At 36.0% G+C, this 20,043-nt stretch overlaps 1 protein-coding gene across 1 annotated transcript in view; it reads right to left on the bottom strand.

Moving 5' to 3' along the window:
* Positions 1-20,043, bottom strand: part of CTNNA3 (catenin alpha 3) — a 1,729,751-nt gene that overhangs the window by 1,265,468 nt on the left and 444,240 nt on the right. Inside the window, 1 exon segment of the mRNA XM_036828186.1 lies at positions 1,873-2,136. Within this exon segment, the coding sequence (XP_036684081.1) occupies positions 1,873-2,136 (264 nt within the window).

The following is a 20,043-nucleotide window of genomic DNA, read 5'->3' as shown; positions in this document are numbered from 1 at the left end:
AAGACAGAATGCTCATCTAATAGACAAGTTTACTGAGTACTCATTACACAGGGCAAACATTTACATGATGGGGTATTATTAAAGAATCATCACTAATTTTCTACCTTATTTAGACAAATAGGTCCTAAAATTTTCACATAAATGCTAATAATTAGGAAGTTAACAGATTTTTTCATTGATGCCCAAAATTAGGAATTTAATAATGTTAGGTTAGAAATGAAGAAAACTGTTTAAGACATGTAACTAAAGGAAAAGCATATGGAAAGGTTATTTTAAACATAAATGAATTAGATATCTAATAAGTTTATTGTGACAGTAATAATGCTAAGAACATATAGGAATTATAGGTTATGTGTTTATTTTTTTAAGTTATCAGTTAAACTTTAGTAATTTTAATTGTGTTGATTTCTTGATTATGGAGGAATCTTCTGCCAAATAGTCACCTCCACAACTAATAATGAAAGCTAAGATTTATTGAACACTTATTATGTGCCAGTCACTGCTATTAGCATTTTTACATGTATTATTAATTCACTGATGCAGGCAACACTAAGATACAGGTCCTATTATTATCCTCAATTCATAGGTGAGAAAACTGAGAGTTCAATAAAATAGCTTTCTTAAGGTCACATGGGCAGTATCTGTCAGAGCTGGGATAGGAACTCAGGCATCTGGGCTCCTGATCCCTTATCTTTAAGCATTACACCATGTTGTCTTCCATTAAGCAAGTACTTATCTGACTTGGATAACCAATGATCTTTGACATCATACTGGAATGTCTAACAAATCTCTCAACTCAACCTGTTGAAAATTGAGTTGCTGATCTTCCTCTCAAAAATGGCTTCACCCACAGTCTTCCCCATCATAGTTGATAAAAACTTAATCCATCCAGTTGCTCAAGCCAAAAAACAAACAACAACAACAACAAAAAAAAAACCTTGTAATTATCTGTGGTAGACACAGAGGTTTACTGCCCATATCCCCCTTCCAGGTAGGACTTGTTGCCTACCTGTGGAGGGTGAGGCCAGCAGATGGCCCCCCAGCTGTCAGTTCCTTCAGGGTCTGCAGCAGCTGCAGCGGGCTTATTCCCCAGCCCCCATGCCTGGAGGTAAGACCCTTCCCAGGGTAGGGTGACCTGCTTCCAGTGATTGAAAGAGGCCTGGCTATTTCTTGAGGTTAACACTCTCTCCAGGGCTCCCTGCTCATTGGTGGCTTTGTGGGTCTGGCTCACAGGGAGACTTCTTCCTCTGCTCAGTCCTGCTCCCTTCCTCTTCCTTAACACATGTTAATTCCTAATAACACCTTGTATCCCAAATTCTGTCCAGTGTGTGCTTCTAGAGGAGCCATGACTCTTCCTTTTCTCTCACACCCCACACCAGCCATGACTCTTCCCTTTCTCTCACACCCCACAACCATTCTGTCAAATCCAGTTGGTTCTGCTTACAAAATTTAGCCTTAATATTCACTAGCCACCCTAGTCCAAACTCAAATGTGAGGAGTTCAAGAGAGCAGCGCTCAATTATATCCCAAGCATAAAGAACAGCGCCAATAATAAGTATTTGTGGAATGAATAAATCCTACATTTCATAAGTTTATCTATGTAAAATAAAGTCATCATTTCAATCTAATTAACAATCCCAATTTAAATGCATTGGCTTCCTTGGCAGAGATGTAAAGGAATCAGAAGTCTACTGATAGAATATTGTCCTGCTAATCAATTCTTTGGAAAACACAGACAATGATAGAGACTGATTAGGTCACTGGATTTTTATTTACTCATACTCTGAACTCCAACCCAAGGATCTGAGAACACACATCTATTAATTTTCATATTGGTACATCAAATCACATTTTAATTTTCTCTCAACTTACCTCAAGCTCATCAAGGGCACTTCCCAGGGTTGCTGCCTGAGGTTCTGGTGGGACTAACACATTCTGGATGCCTTGTGAAGCATTTGAAATTACATTGAGGGCGTTCTGAATTTCTTCACAAACTGTGTCCTTGCTGGCTTTGAGGGAAGCGACATCAGAATGTTCCAAACAAGCTGAACAAATTGAATGCAGTATGGGGGAGTTCTCCTTCAATGAGGCCCGGGCACCTGCAATTTCATCCCTCTGATTTGGAGATTTTAGGTCCTGAGGAAAGAAATAAAAAGAGAGGTTATGGAAGAAAGATTTATGCCAAGAAGGTCCATTTTTCTGCCAATATAAATGAAAAGATAATAGATACTAGGAATTCATAACTATAAGTTAAAATAAAGGGCATAAATTATTTCTATACTCCTCCTGATTCTGTTAAAATTTCTGTAATAGGAAAGCTAAGCCATAGCAAATAAAGGTCACAATGGTACAGATGTATGATAACTGAGTAACGCTTACATTTGTCAGTCATATACTTATAAGTCAGAAAAATACTTTGGCTTTCACATTATGAAGTGAATTATAAGACAGCTTGAATTACAAGGATGCTGATTCCTTATTTGCATAGATGGTGATGATTGCATTTAACCTTTTTGTTAAAACTAAACCAATTAAGTTAAGAATACTAAATTAAACTTCCCACCATTCAGCTATCTTCCACTCATTTTCAGAAATACTTGCTAATAAGTTAATCCTGGATTTTTCTTTCTTTGACATTTATTCAAACAAATAGTTATTGAGCATTTAGTATATGCTAGCCCTTGTGCTTAGATGTCAAGTGCACAGAAGTGAACAATCCTACAAGGACCTTGTTCTCCTGAAGCTTATGTTCTTGTTTGAGGGGGAGGGGGCCTAAAGACAAACAGATAAACTAGGTAAAACAAATACACAAGACAATTTCAGGTACTGAAAACTGCTATCGAGAAAACACAACACTGACTGACTTGAGAAGAGAAGCTCTTTAGCTTGGGTGGTCAGAGAAGATATTGCCTCAGAGATGACATTTGCAATAAATATAAACGAAAAGCATTTCAAACAGTGGGAGGAGAGGAAAAAGAAAGTCCTATATAAGTGATAGCTGGTTAAAACTAGCTCAATATACATTGAAAAACCCTGGCAAGTACTCCCTTAACCAAGAGATGAATGTTAACATCATCAGTGATGTCACATGGATATCGGGTGCTCCTTGATATGCTGTGACAAGACGAGTACTTCATCTGTCTGGAATTCTCTCCAAAAGCCCACAGTCTCAGTCTAATCATGAGAAAAACAACCAACAAAACCAGACTGGGGAAAATCCTACATGATACCTGCACTGTATTCCTCAAGACTGTTAAGGTCACAAAAACAAAGAGACTGATAAACTGTCACAGACCAGAGGAAACTGGGGAGACATGACAACTAAATGCATCATAGAACCCTGGATCAGATCCTGGAACAGAAAAAAGACATTAATGGGAAAACTGATGAATTCCAAAAAAAGCCCAGAGTTTAGTTAATAGTAATGCATCAATGTTTGTTCATTGTGGCTAATGTAAGACATTAACAATGAAGGAAATCAGAAGAAAAGTAGATAGAAAATTTCTGTACTATCTTTGCAACTTTTCTAGAAATCTAAAATTATTAATATAAATAAAAAGTTTATTTTAAAGAAAACTAATTCAAGGGAACTTAACAATAACGTATGCATTCCACATACAATATCTCATGTAATCCTTATAAAAACTCATGATACATATTATTCTCCTTTTTAAAGATGAGAAAACTGATATGTAGAGAGACTGAGTTCATGATCCAACTGACAAAGCTAAATGGTGGTATTTCTTGCACTGTAACCCAAGTCAGTGCAACTGCTAAGCCATGATCCTAACAGCTATGTTATACTCTTTCCTGCATGGGAAGGATTTCTCTTATTTGCTACTACACTAGGATGTGAGGACTTGTGTTGTATAATGACTTATAGTTTATAAAGTGCTTCTGGATAGTATCTCACTGACCATCACAACACCCTTTGAGGCAGTAAGGCTGGTGTTATTAGCCCCATTTTAACGAAATGAGTATTTAGTCTAAGGAGATTAAAAGGCTGATAAAAGAACTGAGATGTAAACCTAAGTCTTCTGATTGCAAATCCCATGACTTATTCACAAGACTCTGCTACCTTCGGATAATGTTACCCGAGGTTAATAAATGGCAGCACTACTATATTTTTAGCTCCTTCCTTTCTGAAAATAAAGGCTGTCTGCTACTTCATGCAGGATTTGGGGGTAATTAACTTTTTTACAAGATGTAGGGAGGACAATTAGAAGTAGCTGTCTACCCACTGTTCATAGCCAGGACATGGAAGCAACCGAAGTGTCCATCATTGGATGAATGGATAAAGAAGATGTGGCACATATATACAATGGAATATTACTCAGCCATAAAAAGAAATGAAATTGAGTTATTTGTAGTGAGGTGGATGGACCTAGAATCTGTCATACAGAGTGAAGTAAGTCAGGAAGAGAAAAACAAATACTGTATGCTAACACATATATATGGACTCTAAAAAAAAAAAAAAAGGTTCTGAAGAACGTAGGGGCAGGACAGGAATAAAGACGCAGACATAGAGAATGGACTTGAGGACACAGGGGGGGGAACGGTAAGCTGGGACGAAGTGAAAGAGTGGCATGGACTTATATATACTACCAAATGTAAAATAAATAGCTAGTGGGAAGCAGCCGCATAGCACAGGGAGATCAGCTCGGTGCTTTGTGACCACCTAGAGGGGTGGGATAGGGAGGGTGGGAGGGAGACGCAAGAGGGAGGAGATATGGGGATATATGTATACATATAGCTGATTCACTTTGTTATACAGCAGAAACTAACACACCATTGTAAAGCAATTATACTCCAATAAAGATGTTAAAAAAATAAATAAATAAAGGACATCTGCCAAAAAAAGAAAAAAGAAAACAGCATGTGCAAAGGCCTGAGGCATAACAGAGCAAGAAGTATGCATGCTACTGCAGGTGGCACTACAAGTATAGGGACGCTAAGCAGGAATGGTGATGAATCCAGCTAGAAACGCAAGCAGATGCCATGCTAAAGAGCTGCGAGAACAACAAGCTTCGATGTGTATTTTCAAAGATTGCTCTAGCAGTGACCATTTAGTGATTAGACAGAATGCAATTTCAGTCAGGGAGACCAGGCAATAATCCAGGTAAAAGACAATGAGGCCCTGAATGCTGAACACTATTGCTAGGCTGTAGTAGGATGGATCCAGAAATATTTAGGAGGCAAAAACAGTAAGACTCTGTGATACTTATATGGAAGGGGGTGGAGGTATCTAGAAGCATCTAGAAATTTGTTTTTGCCATTGTGCACATCGTGATGCATTCACCAAGATGGAGAATACAGAATGAATAATGCATTTGGAAGAGAAAGGTAAAGTACTTTTTGTCATCTGCGAAATGTGAGATGCCAGCATAATATCCAAATTAAAATATACTATACATGGATCTAGAAGTGAGCTAGAAATAGAGATCTGTGAATCACTAGCTCATAGCTGGGAGCTAAAGTCATGTGTGTGCAGGTTACAGGGCCTTCACCCAGGACGAATGTTACAATAAGGAGAAGAACCTAGGAGTCATCATAAGTTGTTTCTTGAAGATATAAACCTGAAAATTTTGTGTGCTAGACCAAGAAGCTAAATATGTATTGTAAATTACCAAGAAGGACATCAGAAGATACTGAACTCTCAAAAAACCAAAGAAGCAAGCAAAAACACATGCACACCCTAGAGTTTAGGACCCAAAGTACTGTGGATAATTATGGTCACTATACTTTAAAAAAAAGAATTAAAGAAATGTTTTTTAAAAAAGCAATTTGGAAGACAGGATGACTTCTGTATGAGGGAGTTAAAAATATGGGGTCTCTTTACTTCAAAAAAGGGAAATTTATATTGGAATACACATGATTTTTTAATAACCTAGACATAATGAATGCATTTGACAAGTTGTTAATGGACTTCTTTACTAAATCTAGAAACAACAGATCAAAGATGAAGCTTTTTAGATTTGAGTGAAATCACTTAAAAATATATATATTCATATTGCTGTCTCCCTCACTTCATTATACTTCCCTTGAATGAAAGCACTATAGCTTATTTATTTTTTATCCATTATCTAGTAGTACATGGCACGTATTAGGAGCTTAATCATTTTTTTGAAGAAACAAATAGACAAATGATTAAGAAATAAGTAAGAGAAAGTTATGCTCAGAAAGGATAAGAAGCTTGGGATATGATTATTCCAAGAAATCAAATGTGTGGAAAATATACATAATCCAGAGAGTCTAGACAAACTTGTGCATGATAATGCTACAGAAAGCTAAAGAGTAAAATTAAATTATACCTATCTGTACATCAAATGTTAGTGAAGCCATTGATATAACTGCTTTGGAAAACCAACAGTGCCTACCGAAGCTAAACATATGTATATGTTCATGAACGTATACGAACCAGCTCTATTCCACTCCTGGGAGAAGATACACACTTACAGAAATATTTTCATATGTTCATTAAAAGACATATAAAGTGTTCATAGAACACTCTTCATAGAGCCCCAAATTAGGAACAACCCAAAGTAATGAGAATGAACAAAATGCAGTTACATGCTACAATACGAAATATGGAATGAAAAACACCAGACACAAAAGAGTACATATTACTTGATTCCATCTATATAAAGTTCAAACTCAGGCAAAACTAATCTATAGTTTTAGATATCAGAATAGTGTTTATTCTTGAGGGGCGATTAGAGACTGGAAACGGGCATAAGGGATCTTTTGAATTTTGGTAATTTTCTGTTTCTTGATCTGGGTGCTTGTTACCTTGGAGGTGGTGTGTTTAGCTTGGAAAATTCATTGACCTGTATGTGTATAAGCTGTACATTTTTATGTATGTATGTTATACTTCAGTTTTTAAAGTTTATACAAAATCAGACAAAACAAAAGTGTTAATAAAGCCAAGCAAATATTCACTGGTATAAATAAGCTATAGACCTGTCATGTTACATTTCCCATGATATTTAGGGAAGGATGAAAAAATTGGATATGCAGTCCATTTGCAAGTATCTTCTACCAATTTAAGGGCTTCTGTTTAAAAAAGAAAAAAATCTAAATGTTTCAAAAATAAAAAAGGAAAGCTCTGATAGCCTGGTCATCAGAAAGGACAAAGCTAAAGGATTTTCACAGCAATTGATTCCATATACCCTTGAACAAACCTGCATTTCAAAAAATCAGAGAAAACTTCCTTACTAAGCTACATCCCTCCCCAAGTAGAATAGCTCAGCAGATACTCTGCTCAACAAAGCAGAACTACATGCAAATTACTGAGTTTCTCTTCCAGGTGTTTAAATGAAGAATGAAGTTTCTGGAGCTGACAAACCTACTTCTCTGGTATTGGAGGGAAGGGAGCTCATAAAGAGTAGTTTTGTTTTCTTAAGACTAAGAAGACATGCAGAGAAAAGCCTAATGGATACTCTGCTATTTGGATTCCATTATTGGTTGGCTTCTATCCCCAATCTTCTCTCTGCCAAGATGTTGCCTGCTAACTGCATCACTGGTCAGTGGGCAGCTTCATGTTCTATCAGAAAACAAGATAGTGCAAAATTTAAATGTTTTTCTCCAAAATAAATTAGGAAGTTGAATACTTAGCCTTAACTGAGCTGAGGGATATAGGATGGTGAAACAAGAGTAGACTACAGAGATAAAAAGAAGGTTCCGAGGGAAAAAAATGATTGAAAAAATGCAAGATTTTACAATCAAAACATTGTTAAGCAGCAGAGAGAGATCTTCACTGCTTTTCTATACTTATTTCCCATTTTCTAGTTCATGTTAGTAGGACAAATTCAATAAAGGAGAAGATAAAAGAATTCTTCAAATTCAAATAGAAAACGAAGAAACCATATAATGATTGTATCAAGATATACCCAAAGTATGTACTCTGGGCCATTAATGCATACCTTAAGTAGTTGTAATACACCACAGTGAATATTAATACCTCCAAAGAAACCTCCTAGGAAAGCAATATTACTTAATTCTAATGCAGACTACTGTGTCAGTTAAGAAAATGTATATGCAAAGTTCAGAAACACACTGTATTCATTTCATTTTCTATCCATCTGAAACAAATACAATACTATGTATTCATCTATTATTTGCCTTGAATTTATACCTAAAAAATAAATTCTATCTGGAGTCATGTGTCATGATTAAAGGAAAAAGAATAAGCAGAAAAACATAAAAATAATGAGCTACTTCAATAAGATCTAGTTGCTGTACTTCATGCTTTCCTTCCATTTGTGTGTATACTTCATCACTTAATCTAACAAAATTCAAATATCCATAAATCAGAAAACTTTTCCCGTATATATTAATTAACACCTATGGGAGTTAAGTTGGATTTTACCATCTAGTCAAGGATCAATAAATATCATTATCCTTACAATTCCTTATTTAAGTTTCTGTGACTCACTTGTCAGAAATAAATCACCATTCTCCAAATATTCTGGTACATCTAAGAAAGCAAATAGCATCATTTAGTATAAATGGGATCCAAACTCAGGGATGTTGATGCAACTTCCTAGTTAATAATCCCTTACATTCATGGAGTGGCTTATCCTGTTTAACATGTTTCCAATCATTCTTTCACAAAGAATCTCATGAGGAGATACAAAAAGTGTTATCATTTTTTTAAATTAATAAAAAGTGGTAGTGGTAATTGCTTTTAAGAAAGCCAACATTTATTAAATAGCTATAATGCTTCCTACATGAAAGCACTCTCTATTCTTTCTCATTTAATGGCCCAGCTATGAATAAGATCCAGGATTGGCTCCTGTCTTATCACTCTTTCTACCCAACACTATTTTTTTGTTATTGTCAGTAGCTTCATTATCTCTCACAAAGTCTGTCTAAGGACTTTCCTAAAACTCTACGGTTCTGTAGTAGCCCAAAAGAAAATACACATTTCAGGCATACCTTCCTGACAAATAACTGTCACACCTAATACAACTCAGATTAGAAACTTATTTCTTAATTGAGTTTCAGAATAAAACTGATAAGATAACCTCAGGCCAAAATTATAACACTAAATTAAAGTGTGATTCATAAGGTCATTTAGTTTGCCCCAAAATATAAGTGAATGATACATGAAGAAAGAGTAAAATTAATAAGTATCATCTTCACTATTTTAATCTACCTTTGATAAAATAACAACTCTAAACATAGCATCTTAGTAGTGATAGTTTAATGGTAGCTTTTCCCAGAGCAAAAAACTTTTTGGCTTTTAAGTTTAATTCAACAGGCTTGAAAAACCTGCTACAAGGTGTGACTTTAAAGCTAAGGGTGAAATGAGGCAAACGCTGAGCAACTCCAAGGCAGGAAGACTGTCTCATAATGAAAATTGCATGAACTTTGGGGTTACAATTCCAACACAAAAACACTCCAATAGCAGGAGCTTTTGATTGTAATAATTAACCTTACTTCAGCTACAAAATGGGAATAATAATTCCTACCTCACAGGGTATTAATGAGGTTACCTAATTTAATGTGAAACATTTTTCCAGCATTTTCTTACTTGACCTCTCTCTATACAGCAAACTATTGGCCATATTCCCTCCTTAAATATTTCTCCCCTGTCTTCTTAAATGACAATAGTGAATTTAAATTGACGGGTAGTGACCTCTCTACTGAGCTCCAGGAGCATAACTCAATTTGGATCTCAAAATAAACATGCCCAAAATTGAACCCATTGCTTTTCTTACACACACTCCCAAATATGTTTCTCCTCCAACATTCTCCGACTGCAGGGCCCCAATATCCAGCTGACTAACAATAAGCTTAAGGAATATCCTTGACTCTTCTATTCCCTCATCCCAACCACTAGGTAAGATCTGTTATTCTCCTCATTAAATATTTCTCCAATAAGTACCCTTTGTTCTCGTCCTCATTCCTAGTAGTAGTCTAGTGGGAAAATGATTAGGGAGAAAACAGAGGAAGTGCTTGTGAATACACGGAGGACAGAACAAATTAGAGGAATATTAAAGACAACTTTTTGACTAATACAATATTTTGTCAGTAACACAATCAGAGGAGTCTCTCTAAACTTCAAATATGATCCTCACTCCCCAATTTAAAATTTTCAAGTGACTGTTAATTCACACACAATAACTCTCATATTGTTTATTACAGACAAGCATGATCTGACTCCAGCTTCTCTCTCTAGCCTTACATTCTACCACTTCTCTCACAGGCACCATTTTCTCCAGCCACACAGAATCACATGAGGTTCTACAGGTGCCTTTGCATGAGCTATGTCCTTGCCTCCCCTCATATCTCCTGCTATATGTCCATTTATCCTTCAAGACAATTTGGATTCTCATGTTCTGTCATCCATGGACACACTCATGTGTTCCAATAGTACTTACACAGCACTAATCTAGGACTTATTAAACCATTACCATTTGCTATATTTATTCATTGATACATCTGTGTCTCTCACTGAATTAAGAGTTCCTATCGGGGCCAAAATGATGTCTTAATTCTTTCATTCCCTGGGCCTTGTATAGGAGCTGGCACAGAATGACCAATGAATTAATAATACCTATCACCACTTTAAAGACATCAGAAAACTTTGAGGGTTACTACCTTAAGATAATTTACTTTTCCATGAGATAAAATTTTGAATTTTGGAAAAGGAAATCACAACTGCAAAAAGCTAAGGTATACTCATTCTAGAATGGAAATGTTCTTCTTTAATTGTTTTCCCAATTAGGCTAACTAGATTTGCCTATGAACTATTCTTCCAACTGTTCTGGCCTAGCTGTTGATGACAGTTTTTAGCACTTACATGTAAGTGTGTCATTCAGTGCTTATTGCTGTGTATCTCAGGTTGTTCTGAAAAATATCTGATTTCTAACTACATTCCCCAGCAGGAAGCAAGACCTTGAGCAAATGCATGTAAGATGTCCCATATTTGTCATGCTTTTCAGAAAGTTAAGTTAGTGCTCCCTACCTTAACCAACAATCAGATCCATCTGATTGAGGAAAACAGAAATAAGTTAGGTTAATAATCTTGTTAAGTTTTGAGTATTCTTAGATACTGATTTCAAGAAGTATTTATACAGTGGAACTGAACTAAGAGCTAGAAGGAAATACAAATACAAAGTAAAAATAAGCACCCACTCTGAAGTCCTCTGCTCTCCGGAAATTGTTAAATAATAATATGCTAAAATAAAATGGTGGAATAGATTAGAATTACTATAGGAAGTGTAAGGAAAAGCATGCATAGGTTAAGAACTGCTTCATAGAGAGGAAGGTGAGCATTTCAAAATGCACCAGGTAAAAGAGAGCCAAAAAAATTGACGTAAAAGTCAGTTGGCTCTCTAATATGCTTCTCAAACATAGCATATCAAAACCTGAGCTCCTGATAATACCCCTCAAACCACGACTACCAGTCTTCACCAGTTCAATAGCAGTTCTTCCAGTTGTCCAAACCAAAAACCTTGTTGTCAGCCTTTACTTCTCTTTCTCTCAAATCTCAACTCTAGTCTGTCAGCAAATTCCATCACCTTTACCCTCATTTATCTAGAATTTGGCATCTTATCACCTAGCAAGTCATCATGTCACTGCTTTGCTCAAACCATCCTATATATCTTTCTGACCTCATCCTTACTACTCTCCTTGTTCGCTGTGATCCAGCAACATGGACCTCCTTGCTGGTTCTCTAAAAATCTAGGCATATCCCATCCCTACCCTAGGCCATCCCATTGCTGGAACACTCTTCTGGATCCATGACTGGCTCACTCTCTCACTTCTTTTGAGTCTTTACTCAAAAATCAACCTCCTCTAGCCACTCTATCTAAAAATTCATCCAACAATTTCACTCTCAACATGCCATACTTCTTTCCCTGCTTTATTTTCTTCTTACTACTATTTATCACTAATATACTTTATATTATAGTTATTTACCATGTTTGTTTTCTGTCTTCTTCAGTGGAATGTAAGCTCCATGAGGGCACATGAAAGGTATTTGACAAATGTTTATTAATGAATGAATGAACATCAACTCAAATTAAAAATTTACAATTAATTTGAAACATCTCACACATATAAAAATTATCCTATCACATATGGGAATAAAATACCAGAAATTGTCTAGTTATATCTGAAAAGACAGATAAAGGGCACAGAAATAGATAGCACAAAACTTATTGCTCCCTTTTATCTCTCATTCCAGAGACAGATCTCAGAACATGTTTACCTGAATATCTCACAATTACTTGTGAGTCTTACTTATGTCATATTTCATACTTACCAGAATGCATAGAAAAAGCTTCTGAACTCAAAACATAATGGCTGTGGCTGTAGTTGAAAGGTCAATTGTATATGCCTGCCTATTAGAAGGTGAGTTGTATTTAAAATACAGATCCCTAATTAACAAAGATTTTTCCTTACTCAAGAACTAGATACTGAGAATGTATCTTCTATATGCAGAGTACTTGCTGTTTAGTTTTTGCCAATTTAAATACTCATGTCTCTAGGAATGGCTGCAATCCACCCTGGTACATGAAATAAATTAGCATTCTTGCACTCTAGAGAAAACTATGTGTTTAGCACCAAATGGAAACAGCAGATGACTAAATACTCTTTTTTAGCCTTGTTTCCATCATAAATACAACAGACGCAAGATGCTGGAATGTGGACAACCCCCAGAAGGTTGGTGTTTTCCTCTAATGCAGAAATAAGCCATTCGAAAATGCATTCTATACAGCACACCAGAGTCAGTGAGAACCCCTTCGTTTATTTATTGTCATCAAGATGACTTTATGACTAACTATATCACAAATACCTCTATAGCCCAAATGAAACATAAGGCTACCTTTGATGTTAAACATCACTAAATATCTTATAAATATATAGCAATGGTCATTCAAGTCTAAGATAAAGGATTGCCACATAAATGATTTAGAAAAACTATAGTTCACACTAAATACTGAGCATTACCCAAACTCATGAGACACTTATAGCCATGAGGTATGATCTCTAAACAATAATTTAATAGAGGAGGACCATTTCTACATTAAGTATGAAAAAAATTACCTTACTAGGAAGACCCAGTTTCATCATATCACCTCTTTTAAAAGCATAATGGGGCTTCCCTGGTGGAGCAGTGGTTAAGAATCTGCCTGCCAATGCAGGGGACACGGGTTCGAGCCCTGGTCTGGGAAGATCCCACATGCCATGGAGCAACTAAGCCCGTGAGCCACAACTACTGAGCCTGCGTGTCTGGAGCCTGTGCTCTGCAACGGGAGAGGCCGAGACAGTGAGAGGCCCGCGCACCGCGATGAAGAGTGGCCCCCACTCGCCGCAACTGGAGAAAGCCCTTGCACAGAAACGAAGACCCAACACAGCCATAAATTAATTAATTAATTAATTAATTAATTAATTAAAACAAAACAAAACAAAAAAGCATAATGCACAAGAAAAATGACAGTATATCACCCTTGGTCTAATTGTCCAGCTATGTTCCTCAAGGTTCTCTAGCTCTTACTACCCAAATGTGAGATGAACTTTCATTCCCATTTTTATTCACTGTTGGATAGGTAAGGAATAAATACTCAGAGACATTCAATTTCAGTCAAAAAAAGACAAAAATATTCTTCAACCTGATAAAGGGGATCTATGAAAAACCCACAGTTAAGAACATACTTAATGGTGAAAGTCTAAATGCTTTCTCCCTGTGATCAGGAATAAGACAAGAATATCCTCTTTCACTTCTATTCAGTATCTAGTCAAATAATTTAAGAAAGGAAAATAAGTGAAAGGTATCTAAACTGGAAAAGAAGTAAAACTATCTATTTGGGTATAACATGATCTGGTATACAGAAAATCCTAAGGGGAAGTAAAACTATCTATTTGAGTATAACATGATCTGGTATACAGAAAATCCTAAGGAATTCACTAAAAAAAAAAAATTAGAGCTAATATATGAGATAAGCAAGGTTGCAGGATGCAATGTTAATGTGCAAAAATGAATTGTATACCTATACACTTGCAATGAACAATATAAAAATAAAATTAAGGAAACAATATTATATACAAGAGAATCAAAACCAAAATATTTAGTAATGAATCTAACAAAATAAGTGCAAGACTTCTACACTGAAAATTACAAAACATCATTAAAAGACTTAAATAAATGGAAAGACTTTCCATGTCATGGGCTGGAAGACTTAATATTATTATGATGGCAATATTCCCCCAAATTAAACTATAAATTCAGTACAACTCCTATCAAAATGCCAGCTGTATTTTTTGCAGACATTGACAAGATGAACCTAAAATTCATATGAAAATGCAAGGAACACAAAATAACCAAGACAATCTTTAAAAAGAACAAAACTGGAGGACTCACACTTTCCAACTTCAAAACTTACTAAAAAGCTACAAGAAAGTGTGTTACTGGCATAAGAATAGACATATAGATCAATAGAATAGAATTGAGAGTTCAAAATTAAACCCTTAAATTTATAGTCAATTAATTTTCAACAAACGTGTCTAGACAACTCAATGCAGAAAGAATAAGTAGTCGTTTCAATAAACAGTGCTGAGACAACTGTATATTTACATGCAAAAGAAGGGAGCTGAACCCCTGCCTCATACCATACATAAAAATTAACTCAACATGGATCATGCACCTTAATGTAACAGCTAAAGCCATAAACTCCATTCATGAAGAGTCTGTGCACACTCACTTGTTCCTGAAGCAGAGCTGAGGGGGCAGATTTCCTACACCGCTCTGGTGTGCACCTCAGCCTGAGCTAGTGAGTGCTCCAGCCCTGCTTGGGAGCTTAGCTGTGAGACACAGATGTGGCTCAGACCTGGAGCAGCATCTGAGAAGGGTGGGGACAGCCATTACTAACGCTTACACAGGCAACTCATCAGAAAAAGCCCCATTTCTGTCTACAGCCAGACCGCCACAGCCTGTGCCCCAATGCATGCCAACTGCCCACACAGGCCCAACTTGCCCTGTGGCATAGCTCCCCACTAGGGCAAAAGTGGCAGAGACAGAAGGAAGAGCCCAGCTATGAGAGACAAAGGTGGCTTAGACTCAAAGCAACATCTGAGTAGGGCAAGGGCAGCCATTACTGGTGCTTATACAGGCAGCACATCAGAAGCAGTACAGATCTCTGACCCAGGCCTGACCACCACAGCCCACACCTGAACATGCACTGAGTGCCCACACCAGCCCCTCTTGTTCCAGCACTGTTCCTTTCTGGGGTGAGGGTGCCAATGCTGGGAGGGGGAGGGGCACAAACTTAAAGGGAATGGAGCCAGCTTGGACCTAACCCTCAGGGCTTCTGCTCCAGCAACTTGAGACCTGACCTTGCTCGCAATAGGGCAGTGACAGCCATCAAGCAGAGGGGAAGACCCAACTCACACCTGGGTCCAGCCCTAGCGCCTCCATCTCCTATCCCACCTCCTACCAAGATGACAACTACCAGCACACCCTGAGGAAAGATGTGACTTGTGTTCACATCAAATCCAGCTCTCTCTCCCACCAAAGCCACTGGGCACACACATACTGTATAAGGACACTCCCACATAAGGACACATTCAGGACTGCAATGCATAACTGTTTCACCTAATTTCATAGAGACAAAGAAAGTTAAGCAAAATGAGAAGACAGAGAAATTGGTCTCATTGAAAGAGAAGAACAAAGCCTGGGGAAAAAAAAAAACCAACACTAATGAAACAGAAATAAACAATTTACCAGATAAAGAATTTAAAGCACCAGTAATAAGGATGCTAATGGAATTAGGGAAAAGAATAGATGAACACAGTGAGAATATTAACAAGGAACTAGAAAATATTAAAAAGAACCAGTCAGTTATTGTATTGAACAATACGATAACAGCAATGAACTATACACTAGAAGGAATTAGCAGCAAACTAGGTGATACAGAAAAATGCAAAAGTGATCTGGAAGACAGAATAATGGAAACTGCCTGATCAGAACAGCAAAATGAGAGCAGTTTAAGAGATCTGTGGGACAACATTAAGTGTACCAACATTCGCATTATAGGGGTCCAGAAGGAGAAGAGAGAGAAAAAGGGTTGAAATTGTATTTGATGAAATTGTGACTGAAAACTTCTTAAAACTGAAGAAGGAAACAGATATCCAAGTACTGGAAACACAGAGGATATCAAACAAGATGAACCCAAACAGACCAAAACCAAGACATATCAAAATTAAAGCAGCAAAAGTTAAAGATAATGAAAGAATTCTAAAGGCAGAAGAGAAAAACAAAGAATCATATACAAGGGAACCTCCATAAGGCTATCAGTTGATTTCTCTGCAGAAACTTTGCAGGTGAGAAGGAAGTGGCATGATATATTCAAAGTGCTGAAAGGGAAAAACCTGCTACCTAGTATACTCTACCCAGCAAGATTAACATATACAATCAAAGGGAAAATAAAGAACTTCTCAGACAAGCAAAAACTAAGAGTTCATCAATACTAAACCTGTTAAAGGGTCTTCTCTAAGTGGAAAAGACAGAAGTAGGAATCTATATTATCTAAGTATAAAATAAAAGAAGTAGAAACTATAGGAAAGAAAAAATCCCACTAGTAAAGGCAAATAGACAGTAAAGGCTGATGACCAAGCACTTAAATAAGCTAGTATAAAGATTAAAAGACAAAAAATATAAAATCAATTATCTCTACAATGATCAATATGATAACATGAAGATGTAAAATATGACATCAAAAATACAAAATGTGGGAAAGAGGAGTAAAAACATGTAGATCTTTTAGGATGCATTTGAACTTAAAGGACTACTTACTTAAAGCAAGTAGATATAATTACAGGTCTACATATATGAACCCCATGATAACCACACATCAAAAGCCTACAATATATATACAAAAACTACAGAGAAAGGAACATAAGCATACCACTAAAGAAAATCATCAAACTATAAAGAAACGAAAAGTAGAAAAGAACACAGAAGAATTACAAAACAACCAGAAAACAAGTAATAAAATGGCAATAAGAACATACTAATCAATAATTACTTTCAATGTCAATAGACTAAATGCTCCAATCAAAAGACATAGGGTAGATGACTGGATAAAACAACAAGAACTTTCAATATGCTGCCTACAAGAGACTCCCTTCAGGGTGAAAGGCACATACAGGATGAAATTAAGGGGATGGAAAAAGATATTTCATGCAAATGGAAACAACAAGAAAGCGAGGGTAGCCACTACTACCATCACATCAGATGATATAGACTTTAAAACAAACTCTGTAACAAAAGACAAAGAAGGACATTACGTAATGATAAAGGGATAAATACAAGAAGAGGATATCAAACCCCTTAACATATATGCACCTAATACAGAACACCTAAATATATAAAACAAATATTAACAGACATAAAGGAGAAACTGACAGTAATACAATAATAGTAGGGGACTTGAACACCCCACTTACATCAATGGACAGATCATCCAGACAGAAAATCATAAGGCAACAACGATCTTAAATGACACATAAATGACAAAGTAGACCAGTTGGACTTAATAGATACCTACAGGACATTCCATCCAAAAACAGCAGAATACACATTCTTTTCAAGTGCACATGGAATGTTCTCAAGGACAGATCCTGTACTAGGCCACAAAACAAGTCTCAACAAATTTAATAGAAATTTTATCAAGCATTTTTTCTGACCACACAGTATGAAACTAGAAATCAATTACAGAAAGAAAATGGAAAATGCACAAATACATGGAGACTAAACAACATGCTACTAAAAAACCAATGGGTCATTGAAGAAATCAGAAAATACCTGAGACAAATGAAAATGGAAACACAACTTTTCAAAATCTTAGAAGCAAAACCAGTTCTAAGAGGGAAATTTATAGTGATACACACCTACCCACCAAAACAAGAAAAAAACTCAAATAAACAACCTAATCTACTACCTAAATGAATGAGTAAAAGAAGAACAGGCAAAGCCCAGAGTCAGCAGAAGGAAGGAAAAAATAAAGATCAGAGAGGAAATGAATAAAATAGAGATAAAAAAAAATTGAAAAGATCGATGAAACCAAGAGCTGGACTTTTGAAAAGATAAACAAAATTGATAAACCTCTAGCCAGGCTCATCAAGGAGAAAAGAAAGACCTAAATAAGCAAAGTAAGAAACGAAAGACAAGAAATAACAACAGATACCACAGAGATACAAAGAATCATAAGGGAATACTATGAATAATTATATGCCAACAAATTGGATAACATAGAAGAAATGGACTCATTTCCAGAAACATACAACCTTCCAAGCCTGAATTAGGAAGAAATAGACAATCTGAACAGACTGATCACTAGTAATGCAATTGAAGTTGCAATTTTAAAAAACTCCCAGCAAACACAAGTCTAGGACCAGATGGCTTCACAGGGGAATTCTACCAAACATATAAAGAAGATCTAATACCTATCCTTCTCAAACTTTGCCAAATAACTGAAGAAGACAGACACTCCCAAATTCATTATATGAGGCCACTATTATCCTTATACCAAAACCAGATAAAAACACTACAAAAAAAGAAAATAGCATGCCAGTATATTTGATGAATATAGATGCAAAAATCCTCAACAAATATTAGCAAACCAAATTCGACAATAAATAAAAAGGATCATACACCATGATCAACTGTGATTTATTCCAGGGATGCAAGGATGGTTCAAAATTCATAAATCAATCAATGTGATAAACCACAATAAAAAAGGAAGGATAAAAATCACATGATCATCTCAACAGATGCAGAAATAGCACTTGAAAAAATTCAACATCTATTCATGATAAAAATTCTCATCAAATTTGGTATAGAGGGAACATATCTCAACACAATAAAGGTCATTTATGACAAACCCACAGCTAACATCATACTCAACGGGGTAAAGCTGAAACCCTTTCCTCTAAAACTGGGAACAAGACAAGGATGCCCATACTTGCCACTTGTATTCAATATAGTATTGGAAGTCCTAGCCACAGCAATCAGACAAGAAAAAGAAATAAAAGAAACCCAAATTGGAAACAAAGAAGTAAAACTATCACTGTTTGGAGATGGCATGATACTATACATAGAAAATCCTAAAGATGCCACCAAAAAACTACTAGAGCCCATTGATGACTTTGGTAAAGTTGCAAGATACAAAACTAATATACAGAAATCTGTTGCATTTCTATACAATAACAACAAACTATCAAACAGAGAAATTAAGGAAGCAATTCTATTTATAATTTCATCAAAAAGAATAATATACCTAGGAATAAATATAACTAAGGAGGTAAAAGACCTGTACTTGGAAATCTATAAGACATTGATAAAAGAAATTGAAGATGACACAAACAGATGGAAAGATATACTGTGTTCATGGATTGGAAGAATTTATATTGTTAAAATGACCATACTACCCACAGCAATCTACAAGTTCAATGCAATTCCTATCAAAATACCAAAGGCATTATTCACAGAACTAGAACAAATAATTTTTAAATTTGTATGGAAACAAAAAAAGACCTCAAATTTCCAAAGCAATCTTGAGAAAAAAGAACAAAGCTGAAAGTATCATGCTCCCTGAATTCAGACTATACTACATATCTACAGTAATCAAAACAACATGGTACTGGCACAAAAACAGACACATAGATCAATGGAACAGAATAGACAGCCCAGAAATAAACCCAGGCACCTATGGTCAATTAATCTACAACAAAGGAGACAAGAATATACAATGGAGAAAAGATAGTCTCTTCAGTAAGTGGTGCTGGGAAAACTGGAAAGCTACATGTAAAAGAAGGAGATTACAACACTTCCTCACACCATATACAAAAATAAACTCAAAATGGATTAAAGACCTAAACGTAAGACCACCTAGAAGAGGTAAAAATCCTAAAAGAGAAACATGGGCACAACACACTTTGACATAAATCACAGCAATATTTTTTTAGATGTGTCTCCTAGGGTAAAAGAAATAAGAGCAAAAATTTGTAAATGGTACCTAATTAAACTTAAAA

This window comes from Balaenoptera musculus, chromosome 16 (genome assembly GCF_009873245.2).
Source record: "Balaenoptera musculus isolate JJ_BM4_2016_0621 chromosome 16, mBalMus1.pri.v3, whole genome shotgun sequence".
Classification (NCBI taxonomy): Eukaryota; Metazoa; Chordata; class Mammalia; order Artiodactyla; family Balaenopteridae; genus Balaenoptera; species Balaenoptera musculus.
Note: the sequence above shows the minus strand (reverse complement) of the source record. Positions and strands in the feature narration are given on the sequence as shown.